The sequence below is a fragment of the Ascaphus truei genome, chromosome 3, assembly GCF_040206685.1.
Source record: "Ascaphus truei isolate aAscTru1 chromosome 3, aAscTru1.hap1, whole genome shotgun sequence".
NCBI classification, from domain to species: domain Eukaryota; kingdom Metazoa; phylum Chordata; class Amphibia; order Anura; family Ascaphidae; genus Ascaphus; species Ascaphus truei.
Window position 1 is genome coordinate 330,324,984 of NC_134485.1, and position 24,948 is coordinate 330,349,931.

Sequence of the window (24,948 nt, forward strand, 5' to 3'; positions counted from 1 at the left end):
CTGGCCTAATACAGGGGAGTCCCTCTCTCCTGCACCCTACCTCCTTCCCTTGTCTGCCTCCTTGCTCTGCTTCTTCCTGACTGACGTGACTCATGCAAAGCCCGGGAAATGTATCTCTTTTCCTCCAGGGCAGTCCTACATCTCTATTGGCTCCTATCAAGCACCTGGTGCCTGCCTCGCTATGCCTCATGGGAATTGTAGTCCCGAGGCCCCTACAATAACATTGGGACCGCGTGCGTTCCTCCCCTCTGCCTACACTAACTCCTAATGGCCGCCTCAAGCTCTCCCTATGCTTCCCTACTCTCGCGCGACCTCCTAAGAGCTGCCTTAGCTCCCTACCCCTATCTGCGCATGCGCGACCTATCTGGGGCTCTCCTGCCCTCGCGCGATCACTGCGCATGCGCGACTTGAAGCGCAATGGCGGCGCTCTCCTCGCCGGCCGCCGGGACCTTAGAGACGCGACCGCGGCCTTAGCAACGGCCCGATCGCGTCCCCGGCAACCGGCCTGCTCGCGGAGACAGCGCACCGCTCCCTGCAACGGCCCCCACCCTTGGGATGGCCGTCGGGTCTGCCGCTGGCCTCCGGCAGTACCCGGCATCGCTTGTGCCCACGGAGGCTCCCGAGGGGGTCGCAGGGGGCAAAGGGTGACCTGGCTACACATATATATATACATATATACATATATACATATATATATACATATATACATATATATATACATATATATATACATATATATATATATACATATATATATACATATACATATATATATATATACACACACATATATATATATATATCAAAACAAAACAAAAAAGCGAAGTAGCGCCTCTAATACAGCCTAAACAAAACTGTGATTTAAGTAATCTAACTATGAATACATCCAATGGGGTGGCATAAGTGGGTGAATTAAACTAAAACCATTATTGACCAAGGATAATGGGTTCTATAGTGAATTAATATATATAAAATGTTCAATAACAATAGCCTAATACTTTAATAATTAGAAATAATATCATATAAACATAACGTGTATAAATATATGATAATAAAAATATAAAAGTGAATGAAAAAAACTAAAAAACCTCAGAAAACACAAAGTCCTGTTCCAAAATTAAGCATCCAGGTATAAGGCAGCCCGTTTCAAAGGGGTCACTACTCCGTTGATACCTATGAAAAAAGAAAAGAAAAGAAACAGGCGCACACCTAGTGCATTAAAGTATAACAAATAGATTATAGAACAATAAAATCAGTCAAATGCCCACTCACAAAGGTACAGGGTTTAAAAGCAGGTATGAGATAGGCTCTCATAAGCCAGTACTGCCGTCCGATATCAGCAATGGAGTCCTCTCCTGTCTGCTCTCCGGAGGGATGCCATTTCCGGTTGCTCGGACCATGCGGAGAGCAGACAGGAGAGGACTCCATTGCTGATATCGGACGGCAGTACTGGCTTATGAGAGCCTATCTCATACCTGCTTTTAAACCCTGTACCTTTGTGAGTGGGCATTTGACTGATTTTATTGTTCTATAAACTATTTGTTATACTTTAATGCACTAGGTGTGCGCCTGTTTCTTTTCTTTTTTCATATATATATATAATATATATATACACCAATAGGGACCACATAGTATCCACACACACTTTTAGTTGTGCTACAAACTCTCACATTTCCACACCCACCCACACCATTTATATCCCCTCTCACTCCACACACACCTTGTGTAGAGCACTGTTTATACTGTGGGCTCTCCATTCATTCTTATTCACACTGATACACATACACACTTTCTTCACTTGCTTTCAGTAACCCTTTGACACCTCTAGCCATAAAACACATCCACATCGGGGGAAGGACCAGCACAGATAACATTCCAAGAGACACTGTTTTCAAGTTATCCTTGCTTCTTTCATTGTAACATCGCCGGAAGAAGAGATCAGTGTATCTCGAAAGCTCGCACAAATAAAAGCATTTCGTTAGCCACAGAACGGTATCATCTATTTATTATATATATATATATATACACATATATACATATATATATACAGTGTTCGACAAACCTATACATTTGCTCGCCACGGGCGAGTGGATTTAACCCTCGGGCGAGTAAATATTGGCCCAAGCAGGACACGTTTGGTACTAGGTGGCGAGTAGATTTTTTTGTGTGGCGAGTAGATTTTTTGGTGATTTGTCAACCACTGTATATATATGTATATATATATATATATATATATATATATATATATATATATATATATATATATATATATTGTGATGGAAAATATTTCTATTACTGGGTTTTTTTTTTTTTTTTTTTTAGAAACTTTAGTGACCTCTGGGGTGGAAAACCATTGGACTTACTGAATGTTTTAACAAAAGGATTAGCAATATGTACTAAATTTCCTTATTCTCAGCATAAAGAAGCCGAGTGAATCTATGTCCTTACACTGTTTTCGAAAGGCAGATTAACGAGCAATAACTCTCACAACGTCATACAGTATGTGAGTGGTTGCACGTTTGAGAAAACAATTTGGAAACCCTGAATAGTTTCCTTTTAGTATCCGAGTTCTGGTACCTAGGTTGCTAATAGAGAAAATGTGATTCTTGTTTAGCTTTAATGCATTTAATGGGCTAGTTATGAAAACTTGATCTACAGATATTGTTGTGCACAAGCTTTCATGACCACACAGATGTCTGTTTATATGGCACAAAAATTTAGCATGGGGTACAGAAAGATATGCAAAGCATATTTTCTAGTAGTGCTCCTGCCATCTGGTGGTACGTTGTGAATAAACCTACCACATTTTTAGCTCCGTAACCTGGCCATTTTCTGAATGTGTATTTTTAATTATCTTTTTCCCTTCAATCCTCAGATAAATCATGTAGAAATATATATGTAACATTTATTCCCCCACCCAATCGCAGATATAGTGTGAGTACGGAGAACCTACTGTTACCGGGTGTGGTGCTTTACCTGTTAGGCTCACAGGAGGGCTGAGCTTCCGCCACGGGGAACCTGGGGCAAATATATTATGAGTAACCCTGTACTCGGTGCAGCGCCTCCACCTGCGATGGCTCCCACCAGAGGGGGAGTGGTTCCTCGCAGGAGAATATATATCACTCAGCCCACAGTATGTATAACCACCAATACCTTTACTTGTGAGCATAGGAAACGTACTTGCATATAACATCAACAGATCAACAGGTGTCCCTCTCTAGAGGAGACACTAACTAATGCGTCTCGCAGGACGCTACCCACTTCACCAGGTGATCCCACCAGGTGATCCAGTAACCACATACACAATACGTCTGCACCCTTAAGGGAGAAGATATGTGTGACTGCGCAGCCACTAGTCCCGTGTGAATAATATAGGTGGATCCTTGGTGCACTTATTGATAAGGGTTACCTGCCGAGCACTCCAGTGCTCGGGCCTGCAACGGAGCTTCGCAAAGGATCCTATGACGGATGAACACAGGAACTACCGTCCGGGGCGATCCCACCCGGGTGGCCTCTGCAGCAACACCGATGATCTGCGCCCAACCCTGGAGATAGTCTCTGTATCTTTATCACAGACTTGAGCCCAAGTCTCTTCTCAGGAAGCGCAGCGTCTGCTGTGTCCCTATCTATCACTAGTGCTACAATGACAGTGTCCCTAACCTAGGGCCTGTCCCTGTAGCACCACAAGCTGGGGAGTGAAGACCTACCTGAGGCCTAGGGGTTTCTGGCCTAATCCGTTCCCCTAGCTCTCCTGGCACTCACTGACACTCCCAGCCCCTGCAGCAACGCACTGCAATCTACACACGATGCCCTCTTGTCAGCCCTCACAGCACTGACAGCCGTGACCTGATAAGATTGCACCCCACACGCACCTAAGGGCAGAGTCCCTAACCTAGGGGCCGTCCCTTATTAATTACCCACTAACCTGGTGGGGAGTTGGGGCCTGACTGGGACCTGGGGAACCTTACCTGGTGTAGGAGCCACTTGCTCACTACACCCTTCCTTCCCCTTCTATCTCCCAGCTCCAACTGCCGTTGCTCTAAGCCCGCGAAATGTATCAATCTGTCTCCAGAGCAATCCTTCAGCCCTATTGGCTCCCTGGCGTCACGTGGAGCGCTGCTGAGGCTCATGGGACTTGTAGTCCCTTCCAAGAGCCTTCCCTGGTAGGCTAGTGTTCGCGCGCTTATCACTGCGCATGCGCAATGTCTCTGGCTGGCCGCCGCATGCAGGGACTCACTGCGCATGCGCGACCACATAAGGAATGGCGGCGCCTTGCTTCGGGAGCCTTCGCAACGCGATCGCGGCCCTGGCAACCGGCCGCACGCGTCCCCGGCAACCCCCTTGAAGCCAGGTCCTCACCGCTCCCACTCTTGTGATCGGTCGACGGGACCGCAATTGGACTCGGCAGCCCCCGCGATCACTAGCAAGTTGAGGGGGGGCTTGATGGACAGGGGGGACATGGCTACATATATGTAACACCTCTATCCCCGCATGGTGGCATGAGATATTGTGTACACTGGGGAGTTTATTATAATGTGGGTGTTAACAGTCTCTAATCAGCCTTTGTAATCTCTATACACGCTCCCTGATAGGGTTTAGACCTGCTCACAGAGTGTCAACTCAGCGGGTTTACCTTTTGACCTCAGGGTCCTCTTCTTCTGTAGGTTCAGGCCAGGGCTGTAGGAGTAGTGTAGATGGGTGCAGGTAAAAATAGGAAATGAGGGCGCCAGGAACTTTTCAATTATGATGCTTTATTTGGTGGCAGCATAAATTTCCACATTACAGGCATATAGTCCAGCTTTCACTTCCCCCTTGGGTAGTAGGGGACCTTTTTCCCTATCCTCCCATTGAGGAAGATCAGGCCTCATCAATATGTAGCCCTGCTGGACCCCTAGGAACACCTTTACCCACTGAGGGGTAAGGCAGAACTGCCACTCCCTAAGGAGCACTGCTGGAACTCTCTCACCCCCTAAGGCCCTGCTCCCAGAGTCAGCGCGCCCACACTGCAGACAGGCGGTGCGCTGACATACACAGACCGCGATATGCGGTCTGTAGGGAGCGGGAGGTGGGCGGGAGTGGGAGGTTTGACAGGGAGGGAGGGCGTGGCTTGAGCGGAGGGACCCGCTACTCTCCCCCCCCCCTCCCTCCACGGACTCGGGCTGGAGCTGCTGATGGTAAGTAAAACACACACACAGACAGAGGCAGGCACTCACGCACTCAGGCACACACATACACACACACATACACACACACAGACAGGCACTCACGCACTCAGGCACACACATACACACACACAGACAGGCACGCACGCACTCATACACACACACAGACAGAGGCAGGCACTCACGCACTCAGGCACACACATACACACACACAGACAGGCACGCACGCACTCAGACACACACACAGACAGGCACGCTGCTTTCACTCCACACTCCTCCCCGCTCCCCGAAGCCTCTCCTCCTCCCGAAGCCTCCCCTCCCCATTGGCTCACAGCCACACCACGTGACGTGTCAACGCTAGGGAACACCATTTTCTTGTGTCCCATAGCGGCTGACGCGCCACAGCGTGTAGTGCGCTGTGCCGACAGGGGAGACCGGCTCGCGAGGATTCCCCTGCTGGTGGGGAACTCGCGTGTAGCCGCCCGCGCCAACGAGCGTAGCGGGACCAAGGCCTAATTAAGGGGCAAGGCAGGACTCTAGCCCATGGCTAGCACCACTCTTATACTCTGAACCAATTTGGAGGAACCCACATATTTATACAGGAGATGGGGCCAGGCTATTCTGCACCAGAAACTGGGCAGAGCCAAAACTGTAGCTAGGCCCTCATCCTGTCATATGGTCCAAGCAGCTCACATGCCCAGACATGTGCCTGTAAGTTGCTACAATCCTGAAACGAGGGGATGTGACTTCACCAGGTTGCTACTATTAACCCTAACACTGCCTGCTATTACCAGGATTTATATGCCACGCTCTCAGAAAATAGCAGAGTGCTACATATATATGTTGTATATCAAATGAAATATAGACATATCCCGTATATATCTCATATAGACCAATCCCCCTCTTCTTCATCAAATGTCGCTAGCAAACGTGTGCTTCCTCACTTTCAGAAATAATTTTAATTGGTAGCCTCTGCATCCAATATGGGCTCAGATCTCTAGTGCTGGGGGATCAGATGATTAGATGCAGAATGCGTGTATTTTGTGGTGTATTTTGCAGCTAAAAAAAAAAATCCTTTCATAAAGCTCAACACCTTCTCCCTCAGGAACATTGGTTTGGTGGTAAATACATTTGACGACAGACTTGAAGATATTGGCTAAAACCTATTAGGAATGTCAGCAGGGTTGCCACCACTCTGGTGAACATGGCTGCTATAACAAAGGGACGCTGCGTGATGTCACTGTCATGCGACACCCGTTGTCATGACAACGGGGCGCTACACGGCGTCACATTGCCACGGCAACATGATGCTGTGTAACAACGCTATGGCAACTTGACGCAGCGTAACCTCGTGACCTCACGTAGCGTCCCGTTGTCATGGCAACGGGGTGTCAAGCTATGTTCATAGGATGCAGGAGAATGCTGGGAGACGCCGCACCACCACGCCGCTGCAGGCAAGAGAGAAAAAAATTTTTCTCCGGGTTGGCCTTCAGTAGAAGGTGGCAAACCTGAATGTCAGACAAGTTACGTTACCTGTTCTTTACCAACTGTTAAATAGGGACCTCTCTGTGTAATGATAGACTGAAGGAAGGTGAGTTTAACGCAGAGACGTTTCTCTGAGTACATTTTGTGTAATAGCACAGCACACGATTAGGATAATAGTACAGCGCTGCGTCAGTGTGAGGAGGGCAAACACCTGGTCAAGACAAATGATCTCTCCTTAAATACTGGAATACTGTATATATACCTGAAAAAAATCAGTATATCTACTTAATTCTTACGTCAGACATCCTCAAGTTTCCCCCACTCTAGCTCTATCTTTTTGTCAGCACTTTCCTGTTAACCCCTTTCTGTGGTTTAGTGTAGTGGGATGGACGGTCTTTGTTGTGTTTTAGCAGATTTTGTTTAGTCCAGGTAATCGTGTTTGCAAAAGTCTTATCTTCAATATATATATAAACTATAAAATACTAAGTGCGCAAATCAAAACATTCAAACAATAAAATAGTAACAATTGCTGCCTAGGTGTTAAACTACACACAATAGCAAATATATAGGGAAAAGGGGAAAACACAGGCGCAAACTGTTAACTAAACAATAAAATATGAGCAATAGACTGGGGATATATTAGAGTCCTTGATTTCTCTGAAACAAAATAGAAAAGAGACAAAATATGGTGAAGTACGTTTTGTAATGGTCAATGTGCAAAGGTAGATCGCTACTTACAAAGTAGCAGAAGTATACAAGCATATAGGATATAAAATCCTCTCCGTCCTGCTGCCTGGAGTGATGGTCTGCTTCCTCTCCACGTGGAACGCCAAGATTCTCTGTGGTAGGTTTCCTCCGCCTGCAGCTACCTTCCTGATCTCCCTGGTTCCTCCTCTGATGTCGCGAGATTGTACTGCTGACGTCACTCGGCCGAGATTACAGCCGTAACTCGGGGATAAAGTCCAAGGGATGCACAGATATTAAGGGAATTATGCTAAATGTAAATTCTAGATAGGGGATGCTAAGAAATATTCAAAAGCCTCTGCCCTACGCGTTTCGTCCTGTAGCTAGGACTTCATCTTATATATATATATTAAAAAAAAAGAGAGAAAGAGAGAGATTGAAAAATCCACTTGTAAATTTGGGGGTAAAAGAACACTTTGTGGTAGCATTGTAGGGTGCAACTTCCGGAAGCAGAGCAATGATTGACAGCTCTGCTTCCAAAGAGGTTCTCCATCAGATGCGGTAATTACGACGACAACCACTATGGTGGATGAGTGACCTCGCACTGTGGACCAGAGAGACAATTTTCTCACACTTTATTTAGGTAATGGCAAATATTGCCTTATTTTTATTCATGTTTTGCTAAGAAATTATCTGTCAAATGATCGTTGTGTGAGACAATCTATACCTGTCATAACAATGTTACACGTGATGGAGAAAGGGACTAAGCAGAGGCAAAACAGTGAATGCTCCCTGTGTTTATTATCTAGGCCATCCATAAACCTGCTGTGTAATTTCATAGGTTATTTCATGCACTGCCACAAAGACAGGATGTGACAGCCCATGAAATACCTGAAACACACTTGATGACCACGACAAAATGGAGAGGGCAGAAAATGTCTAGGCATTGCCTAATATGTAGGGGACAGGCATGTGTTCAATTTGGCAACTTGCATGTATGCAGTGCTGTACAGCTGTATTTCATAGGCCCACATGCAGCCATATATATCCATGGAAAATATACTATTCTATTCTGAAGCCAGGGACACGTGTGATGTGTGAATTGCCCCAGATAGCATTAACTCAGCTCCCTTTCCAAATCACTCCAAGTCCTATAATATTTCCTTCACTTTATTGGAAAAGCAGCAGTAAATACAGGCACTTGTGGATGGTGTTTAGTAGTGATTTGTAGTTAGAAACAGGTAGAAAGAGATGGCCTTGCCATAGGAGAGTAACAGAGATGGGTTCTGTACTCACTGTATCCAGGGTGGAAAAGGAAGTGAGGGGCAATGTGGGTAAAAGGAATAGTCTTGGGACAGACTATCTGTGAACAAAGACAGGGGGGACGGCAGAATAGCCCATTCTGAGAAGAATCTCAGCGGTTGGTGTAGCAACTCACTGGTTACATGCTCGGAGGCAGAAAGGGCAACATATTGATACATCACACAGGCACTGTGTATGTGTGTGGAACAAATGCATGCAGCTGAACTTAAGGAGCTGACAAGCAGAAGGGGGGGTCAAGCAGAAGAAACTAAAACGAATTGCATAAAATGGCTTTGCGTATCATTATCAATGTTTCCTGTTGGAATAATGGGGCAGATACTGACCAAAATGTCAAAGTTCTTAGGGTGGTTTGCAAGAAAAATAAGGTTGATCTCTTCATCTCATCCCCTGCTTGTAAGTATACAGTGGCTGGGCCAGCTATCTGTCTGCCTTCCCTGTCAGGTAAGTTCAAGTAAGATCTAGACAGTGACAGGCCTGGGACTTTTCTCCCCTCCTGCAGCCTCTGTGAGTGGCAGAAGTGGAGATGACATGGGAGTCTGCATCTGTCCAATAAGGATGCAAAGCCTGTGCCCTCCCCTTTTGCAGTATAGAGGAGGTGTCTTAAATTATAGGAAGGAAACCACCCCTCACTGGGTGGAGTTCAAGTATTCCCTCTTCCTCCTCAAGGGATGAGGATGTAAGCCAAGTCTCCTCCCGGCTGGGAGGAAGACATGTGCTCAGGCCCTCATGGACTGGGTGCAATCACTACTCTAGTGAGGCCTCGTCATTACCAGTAGGCCTGTACCATCCAGGAGCCTGGAAGCTATCCTGACAACTGATTGCAATCGCTGTCAGAACATCATGCAGTGGCTGCCGATTAAAGGCCATCCCTGTTTATAAATATCTGGCTGAGTCGCAATCTATTAGATAGATGTATTGGGATAAAAGTCTGTCATGGTGGGGGTTGCCTTTTCTACTGGAGCCCACTATGGCTGAAGGCGCTGACACCAAGAAAGAACATACAGGATCACCGTGAGCCTGTCCTGTTCCGCACACCATCGCGGACCACTCAGCTCTCCTGGATCTTCACAGGTATGACCGCACCACGAACACCCGTAGCAGCAGCAACATCTCCCAGGGGGGGCGGGGGGGTGTCTGGATATTTACCTTTTTGTTTGATACATTTTATAATATACTTCTATGACTAAGCGTGTGTTGACCTCTTCTTGTATGTGAGTGTGACTAATCTCCTTGAAGATTTAGGCCTCGTTCAGGGTGCCAGAGGCAGGAGTTGGAGGGAGGGCGTTCCGGAGGGAGGGCGGCAGTCTGCTGGGCGATGTGTGTTCATCCCCAGCAGACTTTTTCAGGAGTTGAGGAGGGGGCGGGGCTACAGACAGCAGCTTAGGGATCCAAGTTGCAGTCTGGAAATGATTTCATTGGCTGCCGAGGTCCCAGTGACGCTGCTGCAGCTTCAAAAAACGAATTTTTTGTTTATTGAAACTGTAGCCAGCGTCAACTCCTGGCTTCGGAGACATGGCAGCTGCTACCCTGACAACCACAGTTCACTTTAAATACATTGTATCCCACGGCCGCACGCACGTCAGCACGCCCTCCCTCCGAAGCCTGCACCCTGAACGAGGCCTTAGTCACCAGGAGTCCTGACTACTGTGCCCCAACAAAGCGACTGGACGGACCTTACTGAACCTAGGACTGGAGAAGACTGGGGTGTGTGTGTGGGTGTGTGTCTCAGCAGGGGTGGAGAAGAAGCAGCATGATGGTGGGCTAATCGTCTGATGTAGCATGAGATGAGGCTACTAGGGATGCATGGAAGTGGGGAGTTAGGAAGGCACTAAAACAGAGGCATGTGGATCAAGAGGGCAATGGAATGGATTGGGAAGTCATGAGGGCAGTGAGATTCATGGGTTGTACTGGGATGCATGGGAGTATCATGGTTGCACTGGGATACTGTTCTGTTTTTATTGTTTTACTCGTAGTTGTCTAATGGGTGAGGGTATACATTATGTATGTATTATATCAGTGTAAACGTGTGTGTTTGTATCAAATTGTATAAGGGAGGATATGTGTATGCATGTGTATCAGATGGGATAAATGCATATTTGTTTTCGTATATACTTCATAACTGAGGTGTAAATTATTAAATATACTGTACAAAACAAAAACATACAATCACAGTGGTGCTGGCAAGGTCACTTTTTGTGGTTTGTATCTGATTTTAGTACCTCCAGGACAGTTGACATCTCATCACTTTTAAAAGTTTACCCTCTTTGTGAACACTGTTCCTTGAAGTTCAAAGTGGGTCTATCTTCCCTTATCCCGGCTTACCAGTATCCGCTTTTTCAATTGCCCTTCAAAGATGCAGTGGCCATCTATAAATCAGATTTCCATACACTAGATCAGGGTCAAATCACCGCCCTGATTCAGTATTCATATATGAAATAGTTGTTATTATTATATGCAACTTTTACCATTTCAAACGTAATTTAAAACGCTTTTGATTGTGGTTTTTGTAGGTGACAGACACACATTTACACTGATTAAAGAGACACTGAGAGACTGCAAGCTCTGCAGTGAATTGCTGTGTAAAGACATTGCCTAGCAGCATTAAAACCAATGAGAGAGCCAGGTCTTTGCCAGCTGCCGCTGATTGGCTGCTGCCTGTTGCCCATAGCAACCAGCCACAACGGTTGCCCTGGGAGACGTTGGGAGTCGGGCCTTGTCACCAGAGCCCCGGCCGTGCCGGGAGAGGCCGAGGAAGTAATGGCCGACGAAGCCGCAGACGAGGTGCCCTCGCTGCGCAGGTTGACCTCCCTCCCGTGGGACGAAAAGACGGAGAACGGGATGCTGAGGTCCCGCCTGGACGAGCAGTCGCAGCTGATCTGCATGCTGAAGCGGAGGGCGGACGAGACGCTCTTGAAGTGCCAGGACCTGGAGACGGGGAACCAGGAGCTGGAGAGGAGGCGCGGGGAGGCGGAGGGGCGGCTGCAGGCGGAGAGCCAGAGAGGGAATCAGCTGGAAGAGAGATTCGAGCTGCTGGCCGCTAACCACCAGCAAATGATCTGCTTCAAGGACGAGTACAAGAGGCAGAACGTGGAGCTGAGGGGCGAGTGCGAGCAGCTGCGGGAGTGGAGCCGGGCAAACACTCAGCCGGAGCTGCTGGAGAGGGACCGGAGGATCCGGGAGCTGCAGGCTCAGCTAGGGGCGGCGGACACAGAACAAAGGGAGCAGAGGAGCAGACAGGAGGAGGAGCTGGAAACCCTGAGGAGGAGCCACGAGCAGATACTGGAGAAGAGCCGGGGTCAGAGTCTGGAGCTGGAATCACTCACCCGAAAACTGCAGGCAAGGGAGGACAGAGAGAGTGCCCCCTCAGCTCGCCCTCACTGTGAGAGGGGGCCCTTTATTTCCAGCGCACACACAACTGCGTATATGCTCCCATACAACACGTCATCTGGAGCCTCTGACACAGAAGGGGCTACAACTCAAAATCCCCTTCCATGAGTTGTTCCAGTAACCAGTGGTTCCCCAGCTCAGTCCTGAAAACCCCCCAACAGGTCTGGTTTTAAGGATATCCCTGCTGCGGTTCCCAACCCCAAACAATCGATCCCCCTGTACAGAAGCATGTATACCCATAAAACCTGACCTGTTGGGGGGGGGGGGGAGAGAGAGGGTCAGGAATGAGTATATATATATCTCAAATGGAAATATTACTGTATGCTCATTTGCATGTCTTAGACAGGTCTGCAACCCCGCCTTTCACCATTATCACCCAGCACTTTCACTGCAGCAAGGGATTCTGGGAAATGACATGCAAAAGAGCACACCTTTTGCTTCAAAACCATTCAACATGGTTCCCCTGTAGACTTGCATGTCATTTCCCAGAATCCGTTGCTGCAGTGCAAGTGCTGGGTGATAATGGTGAAAGGTGGGTGCAGACCTGTCTAAGACATGCAAATGAGCATGCAGTAATATTTCCATTTGCTATATGCTTTGCTGTGGAGGGTTTTTGTCATTTTTTTTTTTTACCCACCATAACTTAACTAAGTACACTCTCACACAGGGCTCGACAATGGGTTTTTTTTTTAAACTTAGCGACCCCCCCCCCCTATCCCTCTTTAATCCCCCTCCCCCCCTATCCCTCTTTAATCCCCCTCCCCCCCTATCCCTCTTTAATCCCCCTCCCCCCTATCCCTCTTTAATCCCCCTCATTTTACCCGCTGGTGAGATTTACCGGCGGCGTGGTGCAGTGTAATCCGGCATTCTCCTGCTTCTCCCTTTTCAACTCCCGGCATTCTCCTGCAACGTTGTGACGTCACGTAGCGTCCCGTTGTTGTGGCAATACGACGTCATTTGGCGCTGCGCAGCCTTTTTCATGAAAGCTGCAGGAGAATGCCGGGCGTTGAAGGGGGAGAAGCAGGACAATGCTGGGAGACGCTGCGCCACACAGCTGGTAAGTCTCGTCTGCAGGTAAAATGCACTCACCCCAAGCAAGGGGGCAAGTGCATTTGTCGAGCCCTGTATATATAATTTAGATATATAACAAATAGAAATATTACTGTATGCTCATTTGCATGTTTTAGACAAGTCTGCAACCCCGCCTTTCACTATTATCAGCCAGCACACAGTGCTTCCACTGCAGAAAGGGGTTCTGGGAAATGACATGCAAATGAGCACACAGTGCCACCCTTTGCTTCAAAACCATATAACATGGTCTCCTATACGCGTATGTTTGCTGCATTTCACAGTTTTGAGCACAGCCAGGGTTAAAATGCATAGCCAGTAAATTTTTGTACTCCATATACCTGTGTAGTATGTGTATTGTGTCTGCTGTGTGGAGCATTGTGCAGGTTTTGCATCTTGCGTCCTGGCATGGTCTTGTACCACATTCAGTTGTATTGTTGGATACCTTACTTCTCACCATCATTTTCTTGAGATTATGAGGTTGTGTGTATGATAATAAGGGTGTTTCAGGGAAGACCTGTTGCAGTCTTGTATCTTCCTGGAGAATGGGTTGTAGTTCCCTGGCGATCTTGCGTAGGGCTTCTAGGTGTGGGTTATATGTGACCACCAAAGGTACCCTGTTGCTTGTCTCTTTCTGTCTGTATTCAAGGAGATCACTTCTTGGTATTCTGGTGGCTTTGTGGATTTGCTGGTCTACAATTCTGTGGTTATATCCACGGTTTATGAAATCCGATCTCAAGGCTGTAATCCGCTGGCCTCTGTGTGCTGTATCAGAGCATATCCGGTTGTATCGTATGGCTTGACTGTAGACGGTTGCATGATTAGTGTGTGTTGGGTGGAAGCTGTTGTCCCTCAAATAGCTGTCTCTGTCTATAGGTTTGCGGTATACAGAAGTCTGTAGTTGGTTGTTCTTTATATATTGTTTTTCTTCCCCACATAACTATAAACTGTTTTTGCTATTAACACAGGAGGAAGAGATCAAATAAAATTCCCAGTATAATAGAGGTTGCATATCAGTTTGCGATATACTATATTCGAGTTTCATCGCTTTACCTACAAACATTATTATTTAGAGATATAAGTGGTAAGCAATATAAATCTAATACAGGCATAACCCGCATTAACGTACGCAATGGGGCCGGAGCATGTATGTAAAGCGAAAATGTACTTAAAGTGAAGCACTACAGTACCTTTTTTCCACTTATTGATGCATATACTGTACTGCAATCGTCCTATACGTGCATAACTGATGTAAATAACGCATTTGTAACAGGCCCTATAGTCTCCCCGCTTGCGCACAGCTTCGGTACAGGTAGGGAGCCGGTATTGCTCCTCAGGACGTGCTGACAGGCGCATGCGTGAGCTGCCGTTTGCCTATTGGGCGATATGTTCTTACTCGCGAGTGTACTTAAAGTGAGTGTCCTTAAACCGGGGTATGCCTGTACAGAAAACATATGAATGGTCGTTACAGTAAGCAAAAATATTATTAAGTATGGAAAGAGAATAATCTCTTCAAGGGCTTTAAAACCTGAAGGTGAATTATAAAGTGTGGCAGTAGAATATGGGAAGTAATCCCAAAACCGGTGCTCTAGATCAGCAGTGCGCAAACTGGAGGGCGTGAGATTTTTTTTGGGGGGTGGGGGGGGCGCAGGCGGTTGCAGAGGTCCCGTGCTCTTCCCCGAGACATTTAAATTAAATGCCGGGGGAACACGCAAGGCCCCTGCAATCTCTTCTTATACAGGTTCAGCCGGTTCGGGGCGTGTGACCATTGCAACGCGGTGTCAAATGACGTTGTGTGATTTCACGGTTGCCTTGGTAACGTGGCGTCAAATGACGCTGCAGGTCACGTGACACCACAGCGTGATATGACGCCGTGCGAGGTAAGGGAGGGGGGGCGGCGGTGGCGGCGAGCAGGAATGGAGGGAACAAGGCAGGGGCATAATAAGTTTGCGCCCTCCTGCTCTTGATCAAGGATAGAAAAGCAACATTGCTATGTGTAATCACTTGTAGTAAAAGTTCTATAAACAATCCAGGAACTGCATGAGTGCTGCACAATGAAAGCTTGAAATGCAGGCCAATATGATAATGTGGACGAGATGCACAAGTAGTGGGGGAGGGAAACAACCAGCACCGGAGGACTTGCTGTAAGGTGAGCTGCATGATGCCGATTACCCCAACCCCACAAGCCCCCAAATGTCCTGCTGTCACACACTAGTCCTGCAAGGCACGGAAGATAAGAAGAATAACTCACAGGCATAGGTGTCCTTGTCCGCCCGGGGTGCAGCAAAAGCCAGTCCTGTAAATAAGCGCGTGCTTCAGTCGATGAATAGGTACACAAAAATAGGCAAAGGCGGCGTACCCTGCAGCCCGGTAATGATAGCTGGACAATTATTAAGAGTTTTATAAAGTACCATTGCAGTACGAAATGCTTCAGAGTTTACCTGTAGGGATGTATGTGATCTTTGATTCTACTACAATAAATCGTTTTTAACGGATATTTGTCCAGCTGTCAGTCCCGGGCTGCAGTGCACGCCTTCTTTGTCTATTTTTGCATAAAGTGAGGCAGTATAATGTTTCGGCTCTACAGAGATGTGATAAGTTAAACAGCAAAATGTATAACTTTCACTTAAAGCTTTAAGAAATGGAAATAATTCCACTTAGGCGACATTTGTGGATGTAGAATCAAGATACGTGGCCCAAAGTGATTGGCTCTTTTAAACCTGCAGATAATTACAGTACATACATTTTTTATAAGTGAACCACTTTGCATTAATACCCTTTTTGGGCCACGCACATTGCAGCTAGGTTTTACATAGGGGCCCCGCTCCCCTTTTGTGGCCACTTTGAAATAGGTGGCCCAGTCTGCAGCTGCTTATTTTAATTATTACACGTTGGCACTCGTGACTAGTTTGACCTCTGCTCTGATGCCCATACCCTTTTTGGGCCAAGCTAAATACAAGTGGGTGATTATCCGCCTTCCTGGATAATCACTGTAAAATATCTGTCCCAAAGTCATTTAACCATTCAAAACACTACAGCTACGTATTTAAATTGTTAAAAATAGGCACCCTGTGCCCAGTTTGCCACCTCTTTTTCTTTTCATGCCCATACCATTTTTGGGCCACACACATTGCAACTACGTTTTACATAGGGGATCCCCTTCTGTGAATAACCACTGCGAAAGAGGTAGCCCAGTGTCTTTTATCCCTTGAAATACTACAGCTGGTTATTCAAACTATTAAAATAAATAGGCAAGTATGCCCAATTTGACACCAATTGTGATGCCCATACCATTTTTGGGCCAGTCTGACTATAATGGATTTTATGTAAGAGACCCCCATTTGTCACAAACCACTGTGAAATAGGTGGCCCAAAGTAATTTAACCCTTGGAAAATAACTTTTGCGAATAAGAATTAGCCTAGTATGCTTTGCCTTAGTCCCTAGGTGGTTCAGTTGCTTTAAGTAGTCCTTTTAGTTATGGATTAGCTCCTATTGTCCATCACCGTGGGCATAGGTTGGTTGCCAAATGCCTGTAGCATTCCTAGCAGGGAAAAAACACATCACATAGGAACAAAATGGGACTTTTTTTAGTGCCGATTGCGCTGTTGCTTGCTTGGGAGAGAATGTGGAAGCATAATGCGAGTACTGATATATTCCCTCTATTTGCTACTTTTGTCTTGAAGGATTCAGAGGAGATGTGTCGTCAGGCTCAGAAGAACCTGTCCCGTTTGCAGGATGAACGGAGAGTCAGTGAGTGTGAAGCTGTAAGGATGGTGAAGGAAGCAAAGAAAGAGAAGCAGGAACTTCTACAGCTGTGCATGGAGAGAGGGAGAATCATACAGGAGCATCAACGAGAGGCATCCGAGCTTGGTGATCGCATACTGGAGGCAGAAAAGGCATGTCGGGAAGCAGAAGAGAGGTACCAACGAGACTCGGCAGCTGTGGATACAGATGCCAGGGTGGCAGATCTGCGTAAAAGGGTGGAGGAAGGTGAGGAGGAGTTAGGGCAGCTGAACAGAGAGTTTGAGGCCTACAGGACTCATAGTAGGGACTTACTAGCCAAGGAGAGAAACCTGAATGCCAAACTCCGGCATCTGATTGGTTGAGAGGGTGATAGGTCCTATTCATTTGGCAGCAGCAAAGAGGAGAAGGCATTTATGACAAGGGTAGCAACACAAATGCAAAGGGATTCTACAGGAATAACTGTCTCAATATTGTATATCCTAGAACATACCAAATGTGTAACCTAGAGTGGTATGTAAGATATTGCCTTATAGTAGGCTGTGTCCTGTTAACTGTTTTCAACTGAGTGGCTGCCTTTGACAGCCAAGTGTCATAAATGTGTATTCAGCATTCTGTTCATCCAGCATTGACATTAAATCAATGATCTTGTGCTATAATTGTCGCGTTTAACCCATTGAGAGCTAAAGTGCCATGCAACATACAAATAGCTAACATGAGGGAACTGTAATCATTTATCAGTGCTTCAACAGGAGTGCAGAAGCTAAAATAACACAACACTATAATAAGCAGGACTCCTAGAGCATTAATAAAATACTCTCGTCTTCTGTTTACAAATGTATTTAATTTGAAATGACTATATTTGTGCCAAGACTTTGTAACAAATTGTAAAGTTAATTCCTTTGCATGAAAATAATTCTGATGCACCACAATGTTTGATGACAATGTTTTCCGTATTAAAAATGGAGCCTCAGCATTTTTTGTTAGGTTTTTTTTTTACCTAGTTTTTAATTTGTTGGGTTGTGACCACATTTCTCTTCAGCGGGTCTTTACTTTTTATCCCATGTTCAAGCCTCAGCTCGTCGTTTGGGACGGGCATATGGGCCATATTTACTAAGCAGTGCTAAGCCGTGCAGCACCTTACAGTCCATTCACCCTTCGTAAACATGGCCCCATATATCAAAGTCAGACATCTGCAATAACTTGAAAATATCTGCTATCAATTGGATTTTTTTTTTCTCAGAGAAATCTGGTGCTTTTTTGTTTCACCAGAAGTGCTTCAGTTTTGCAGCCATTACTATTTAATAAATAGTTTAATACCTAGCCAAAAGAAATGACAAAGTTGTCGAAGGATCCATGATTGGGGTAATAAAGAATACTTTTTTGATCATCAATGAAATAAAGCTTCAGGTTGTAAAATGTAGAGAAATCTTTAGAAGTATATACATTGCTGTGTTTATTTTAAGGAGAGGAAAACCACCACCTCCACAGGACCTCGATATACAGGTACTGCTTTAATGCCTTTACTGTACTGTCAGAGGTGCCTGCAACAAATTGCAAAGCAGTACATTGCAGGCCACTCTGGCTCCAAAGTCTGACATTAAATGCTAGAGGTAACAGAACATGGATTTAATAGCCATTTCTGATGTTTTGGGGCTATGTATCACCCCAAAGAAAATATTGCTTTGTTGCACACTAAGGTCCAAAAGATGGGGGTGCCCAATGCTACATCCAATTGCCAAAACATATATGGTAATAAGTATAAAGTTTAAATACTTCAATAACACTCTTTTTTGACATAAATATATATTTTCATGATGTGGTGGGTGTGAGAGTTTGAGCTAACTGGGAATGTGTGTTGCACACTAAGGGGCCTATTCACAAAGCAGTGATAAGTGGGTTTTCTGAGGGCTTAGCACAAAGCAGTGATAAGTGCTTTTAAGTGAGATAAATGCCTGTATAGCGTTATACTGCCTGCTGTGAGATTCACAAAGCAGTGATAACAGTGCAGTATCGTACTATGAAGAAGGATTCCTCCCAGCGTGGGCAGTATCGCACTATAATTGCTTTTTATCTCATTTAAAAGCAGTTATCACTGCTAAGTGCATAGCCCCTTAAGTTTCTTACGTTTAATGCAGAACCTTACTCCAGCTTGGCAGAGTTATCAACTCTAAGAAAAGTTTGAAACTGAGATGTAGAATATGATACATCCACTAATAATATATGTGCCATATACATCCTACTTAATTTCCCCTTATTACAACTCCCCAAATATGAGCTGACGTGAAGCACAAAAGACAGTATCATTGTGCTCGGAGGCACACCATAAAATTGTTTCTTTAAGCAACAACTACACAGAAAATTGCCATAATACACACACCCCTGTGGAGACTACTAACCATATCTACACTGACATGAGCAAAACTCAGCAAAAATGAGTTGTAGTAGTTGGATTAATAATGTTGCTAGTGTAGCCCCGGTAAGAAATGGGGGCTATATATCTTTCTCTTACTGGTGTAAGTCCTGCTAAGGGCAGGCCGCCAGTAGTTATCATGGGTTTCCCCCGCTTCAAGCCCTGCCTTGATTGATGGAGGTAGGCCCCCTGCCTCTGTTTGGAAGGCCTGAGACACAGGGGAGGGGCCTGCTGACATCAGGAGGGGTGGGGCTGGCTAAACTTAGTCCTGCCTGTTCCTGTAAGTGACAATCAGTTCTGTCCTGGGAGCAGAGAGTGCTGGAGTGACTGACCTGAGAGGTCATGTTTAGAGTGACACCTGTGCTTGGAGGAGAAGCAAAAGACCAGCCTGTTTACAGCTGATAACACTATAGGTGGTGGACCAATGCCCCTCACCCTGCTCAGGGGGTCAGGGGGGGGGGCATTTTGCCTCACCCAGAGGGTATACCCTTGGTGTGGGTGTCGGGGGTATTGAAGCCCCATACAGCCCATCCTGCAGGGGTACAGCCTGGAGGAGAAGGAGAGGAGGAAAAGACCCTGTACACTGTACATGAACTGCTGCTGTGTATGAACTGCTGCTGTGTGGACAATAAAGAGACATTGCTGCTTTTATCAAAGACCGTGTGTGAGACTGAAATCTCTCGCCCTGAGACCAGGGCTTCTCTGGGAGGATTTCACCCTACCCCTTAGGGCTCGCCAGAGATGGAGGCGCTGCACCAATACTGCTAAGAAGATGGAGGCACGTACCCCAGAAGCCTGTCCCTGTTATCCCCAATACCACCGTGGGAGCCTCGGGCCCTCCTGTTCCTCACAGGTACGCACCACCATAGTACACGTAGCCAGCCCTCACTACACCCTAGGGGTCCAGTCTGCGACCGGGGGGGGGGGGGGAAACATGGGTTACACTAGTATAACAAAGATGTGCAATGGCACCTCTGGAAGTGACAGGTCAATGGGAACTCTTAACTGCTCCTGGTGAGTCATTGGTCGACAACCCTTTGTGCCCCCTCCAATGATGTTTTCTAAAAACACAGGAACAGAAACCACACAACAGAGTAAACACATTTGGGAAACATACTCAAGGTTTAATAATACAGAAGTTCAAACAGGTTGGTAGGAAAAGGGGACTTTCGCCCTTCAGTTACTGAAATCTTTCTCTGACATCTTCCACCACAGGAATTTGGTTACCATCAAACAAGCACTCCCTCCAGTGTCATATTGCTAACCTGTGATACTTGAACAGCTTAAAAAAAAATATCACAATTCCAGTAGATGTTTACCTGAACTTTATCCAGTGCAAATAACACAAAAGCAAAGCAAAACCACTGAAAATTAAAGATGTGATCCATAAATACATCCACTTGTAGTGTCACGCAAACTGTCATGGGCACTCAACAAAAGAATCTTCCAAATGTGTTTCGGAGAATACAAGACGCCTGGTGTAGAAGTTCCTGTGACTTTTTTTAATTAATAAAGAATAAAATACTATTTAAACCAATTCCTGTATTTCCTTTGTTAGTAGGTGCTCCATGTTAATTGTTGATAGCTTACTTTGAATTTACATTTATTTTGAAAGCTTGGGTAGCTACTGTACAGGGTTGTTATATGACAGGTGCAAATGCTTCCACATCACCTGGCTGCTGAGTCACTTTGTTTCTGGGTGTCAGGATTTGAACATGATCTGTGATGAGTTGTTTTTATATGTGCGGTTGATTGGACTAAAACAGCAAGGAAGGAGATGAAGGATCAAATCATATACCACTATTTTTCTCTCTTTATTCAAAGTGTATGGAAAGTGAATTTAATTGTGAGAGAGGAGCAGTGTTTGAGCGTGCCACTTTGCGGGGGCCGGGGGGAAGAGAGCAGAGTGTAAGGCAGCTGTGCATGGACATTAACTTACTGTAAGTTAACTCCTCATTAAGTGCCAATGGGAATCTTCCAAGCTCAGTAAAGCAATATTAAGTGCTATTGTCAGCCATAATGGGCCCTTGCATTACTATAATGGACGTTAGTGCTAAGAATATGCAAAAGAGGTGTACCCTCTAACAATATCTATCAACAGACTGTTATGGTTAACGCATGGACAACTATTTTAGTATAGTCCCAAGTGCTAGATATATCCCCTCAAACAACTCATGGAGAGACATCTGTCTCAAAAATGAGCACACCTGTGATATATGCAAATAGGATATGCAAAGTATATTTTAATGACTCCTAAAAGCATATCTCCTAGGTTTCTCCTCCAAAACTCATATTTCAGGGTCTGGAAGGAGATAACCCCACTTTTAGGTAAGACTAGCGTAACGTGGGTCATGTCAAGCTAACACATGGCACTGCTAACTTAACATGGCTTTAAGTCTATGATAATGAGGTCAGTAACGGATGTTTTTGCATATATTCGCTTTGTGAATTTGCGTTAACCTCAGGGAACATAACATCCATTACTGATTTTGATAACATGATGTTATGAGCCCTGACTTAATGGAGCTTTGTGCATTTTGGCCTAATGGCCTCATTCTACATTCACGAAAGTGGCTGCTTGGCCTGGTGTATGTAGGACCTCCTAAAAGCTTATCAGGAGAATTTCTTTTCTGGATTCCTTCTGACACAATAACAGAACTCTAAGGGCCTTATTCTACATCCACCAAAGTGACTACTTGGGTCGTTTGCAGCTGAAAACTGCCTGAACTGCCGCTTTGGTGGCTATAGAATTACCCCCTAATTTGGCAGATGTTGAATGACACACATTTTATAACATTAGTTTAAACTTTAACAAGTTCACAATATCTTTGTCATATCCTCCTGAAGCTGCAGCTTGGAGGACAGTTTGGCTGATGCAAATCCTGAGCATGCTCCTGGCTCCTCAACATCTGATCACTGGACAAGTACTTCCATTTTACGGCTGCCTCTCTTCTTGCAGACAGGGTCACTACCGTTTTTCACGCTTGACTCAATAAACGTCACAGCCACTTGGTCCTGCTTGAATTTGACAGAGAACCTGGGCAGGGAAAGGATGGTTAATGGAGAACGTATGAAAAAAAGCAGAAGTGGTATGCTTGATCAGTAGTCTTCTAGTTAGGGCATAGGCGTCTAACACTATCATCGGGATTTACTCTCAGAGAGCCATTCATTTTTCATTTCAAATGACCAGTTATCCGTCACTGCCACAAAATTGTGGTTTCACTGCATCTTACAAGCAACCTCTCTTTTGTCAAGTTAAAAACTGGATTACAAACTATACCTTAACCACTAAACTCCACCATGTACTTGCGTATGAAAACAAAGTACACAATTATGTGAATTTGGGTCACGTATGACATAACCAGAAGCTATGTTAGTGGATTTTAATTAAACTTATTGCTGATAGTGGTAAAACCAGGAGCAAAGAAATAGCTGGGTAGGCACTCACTCATCAGTTATCTGCAGTTTCAGCTTATTTTGTGTTGCTTCCAGGATTGATTGGTGCAGTCTGGTCAGGACCTCTATTAGATGCTCACTAATCAAAAGGAAGTCACCCTTAGATCCTGCTTTGGAGGTCTGTGGAATAAAGCGTGGGATAGTGGGAAAACTTTCATCAGGAAATTTGGCATAAGACAATGCATTACCAGAATGAAGAAAAGGGAGAATGTTAGATAGCTGTGAATGCATAGTTAGAGAATCAAAAAAAGAAATAGAGACCAGTCACGTATTTAATACACCGCTATTTAATACACTGAAGCCATTTTCTACTTTCAGGGTAGTTTTAAGCACCATTTAAGTGAATAGTAGAAAATAAAAAAGGGAATATTACATTAAAGTACTGCAGATGCAGAACGTGAGATAGCTGAGCATGTCACAGTAAGAGAGGAACAGAATAGGATGTAGCTGTGCATCTCTCCTTTAGTAACACAAGGAAGCAGATTTAAGTGATCTGTCCATGTCACACTGAGGAAGACGCAGAATGAAAGAGAGATTGATGTGCATGCCACAGTAATGGAGAGTCAGAATGAGAGGTAGCTGTGCAATATATTCAGACGTGGAAAAAGATATCGCCATGGATGTCATAGTGAGAGAAAAGCAGAATGAGAAGAAAGTGCACTTGGCCTGGTGAGAAAGATGCAGATGGAGAAACAGCTTTGCATGTCAGAGTAAGAGAAGCAGAATGAGGCCTCTTAAAGGAACAATCAGAGAAAAGCAGGAGATATAGTTGGATTGGAAATGGTATACAGTACCTCAATGAACTGCACAGCAAAGAGCCCATCATTGTACTTGCTAGTGCACACAGTGGAAATCTCATCCAGCTTGATAAGCATCTTTACTTGGGATTTCGAGTCCGCGAGGGCAAAGTGAGTTTTTGTTAGGAATAACAGCATGGCGGTTGCCTGAAATGGCAAACGGGAGTAAAAGTGAGTTTCAGAGACATTAACTGCTATAAAACAATACAACGAGCACAAACAAAACTAACAACCAAGTGAAAAATAAAAATAATATACGGTAAAGATAAAAAACAGTGATAACACGCCTCAGTGCTGCCTCTAAGATGCGGTCTCTAGGAAAGTGCGACGATTTCCACATCTGTGGAGGCCCGAGATTGGATCTAGCTGGCTAACAAGGTGTCCTCAGAGGATCAAAAACCCTACGCGTTTTGCCTAGACCAGGGGCGCGCAAACTTTTTTTGTTGTGCCCCCCCCCCCCCGCCTGCTCTCCGTTGTGCGCCCCCCATCTCGTGCGGGGTCGTGTGACGTCACGTGACCCGCGGTGTCAGTTGCGTCCCGTTACCAAGGCAACGTGATGTCACGTGACCCCACGGCATCATTTGATGCCGCATTGCCATGGTCACACGTCCTGAAGCCGGCTGAGTCCCAGTAAGTAGAGGTTGCAGAGGCCTCGCGCGGTCCCCAAGGATTTAATTTAAATGCCTTGGGGAAGAGCGCGGGACCTCTGCAACCGCCCCCCCCGTTTGCGCACCGCTGGCCTAGACAATACAAACTGCTTACTCAGGGGTTCTCCTATTGTGACTCTCATGTGGGTTTATATGGACACGAAATCGGAATAAGCACCAATCAAAGTCCTCCAATTAGCTCACATTGTTAATTAAACGCAGCTTGGTGGTGATTTAACATTACTATAATCAATCACAGAATTACACAGTACATATTCTAATCCAAAAGATGTATGGACCCTGTACCAGCCAGCCAGCTAGATCCTATCTTGGGACTCCGCACTGGGTGCGCACGCAGATGCAGAAGTTGTCACTCCGGCTGTGACCGTAGGGGCAGCTGGTCTCACATAATAAAGGTGAATCCCAGCTAGCTACCCCTAATACCGTGTGTTTTTGTCCGTCACAATATATATATATTTATATATATATATATATATATATATATATAATAATTTATATTTATAAATATATACAGTCGTGAAAAAGAAAGTATACCCTCTTTGAATTCCATGTTTTTACCTATCAGGACATAATAACAATCATCTGTTCCTTAGCAGGTCTTAAAATTGGGTAAATACAACCTCAGATGAACAACAACACATGACATATTACACCGTGTCATGATTTATTTAACAAAAATAAAGCCAAAATGGAGAAGCCATGTGTGAAAAACTAAGTACACCTTATGATTCAATAGCTTGAAGAACTATCTTTAGCAGCAATA

The 24,948-nt window shown here is 45.4% G+C and overlaps 2 protein-coding genes across 2 annotated transcripts in view; one reads left to right on the plus strand and one right to left on the minus strand.

Annotated features, from left to right (window-relative positions):
• The first annotated feature begins 11,332 nt into the window (after window positions 1–11,332).
• CCDC89 (coiled-coil domain containing 89) lies at window positions 11,333–17,846 on the plus strand. The gene is made up of 2 exons (XM_075591479.1): window positions 11,333–11,990; window positions 16,794–17,846. The coding sequence occupies exons 1-2, from the start codon at window positions 11,412–11,414 to the stop codon at window positions 17,214–17,216; spliced, it is 1,002 nt and encodes a 333-aa protein (XP_075447594.1). The 5' UTR covers window positions 11,333–11,411; the 3' UTR covers window positions 17,217–17,846.
• A 2,521-nt stretch (window positions 17,847–20,367) lies between these two features.
• MYO1A (myosin IA) overlaps window positions 20,368–24,948 on the minus strand; it is an 86,457-nt gene continuing 81,876 nt past the window's right edge. The window contains exons 27-29 of the mRNA XM_075591480.1: window positions 23,515–23,664; window positions 22,713–22,840; window positions 20,368–22,301 (exon numbers count right to left, since the gene is read on the minus strand). Of these exons, the coding sequence (XP_075447595.1) occupies window positions 22,178–22,301; window positions 22,713–22,840; window positions 23,515–23,664 (402 nt within the window). The 3' untranslated portion in view covers window positions 20,368–22,177. The remainder of the gene's footprint in view (window positions 22,302–22,712; window positions 22,841–23,514; window positions 23,665–24,948) is intronic.

Bases quoted from the DNA above. Each gene is read 5' to 3' on its own strand.
- CCDC89 (XM_075591479.1), top strand. From the start codon at position 11,412: ATGGCCGACGAAGCCGCAGACGAGGTGCCCTCGCTGCGCAGGTTGACC. The intron at 11,991-16,793 runs GCAAGGGAGGAC...TTTGTCTTGAAG, and splicing joins CACTCACCCGAAAACTGCAG to GATTCAGAGGAGATGTGTCG.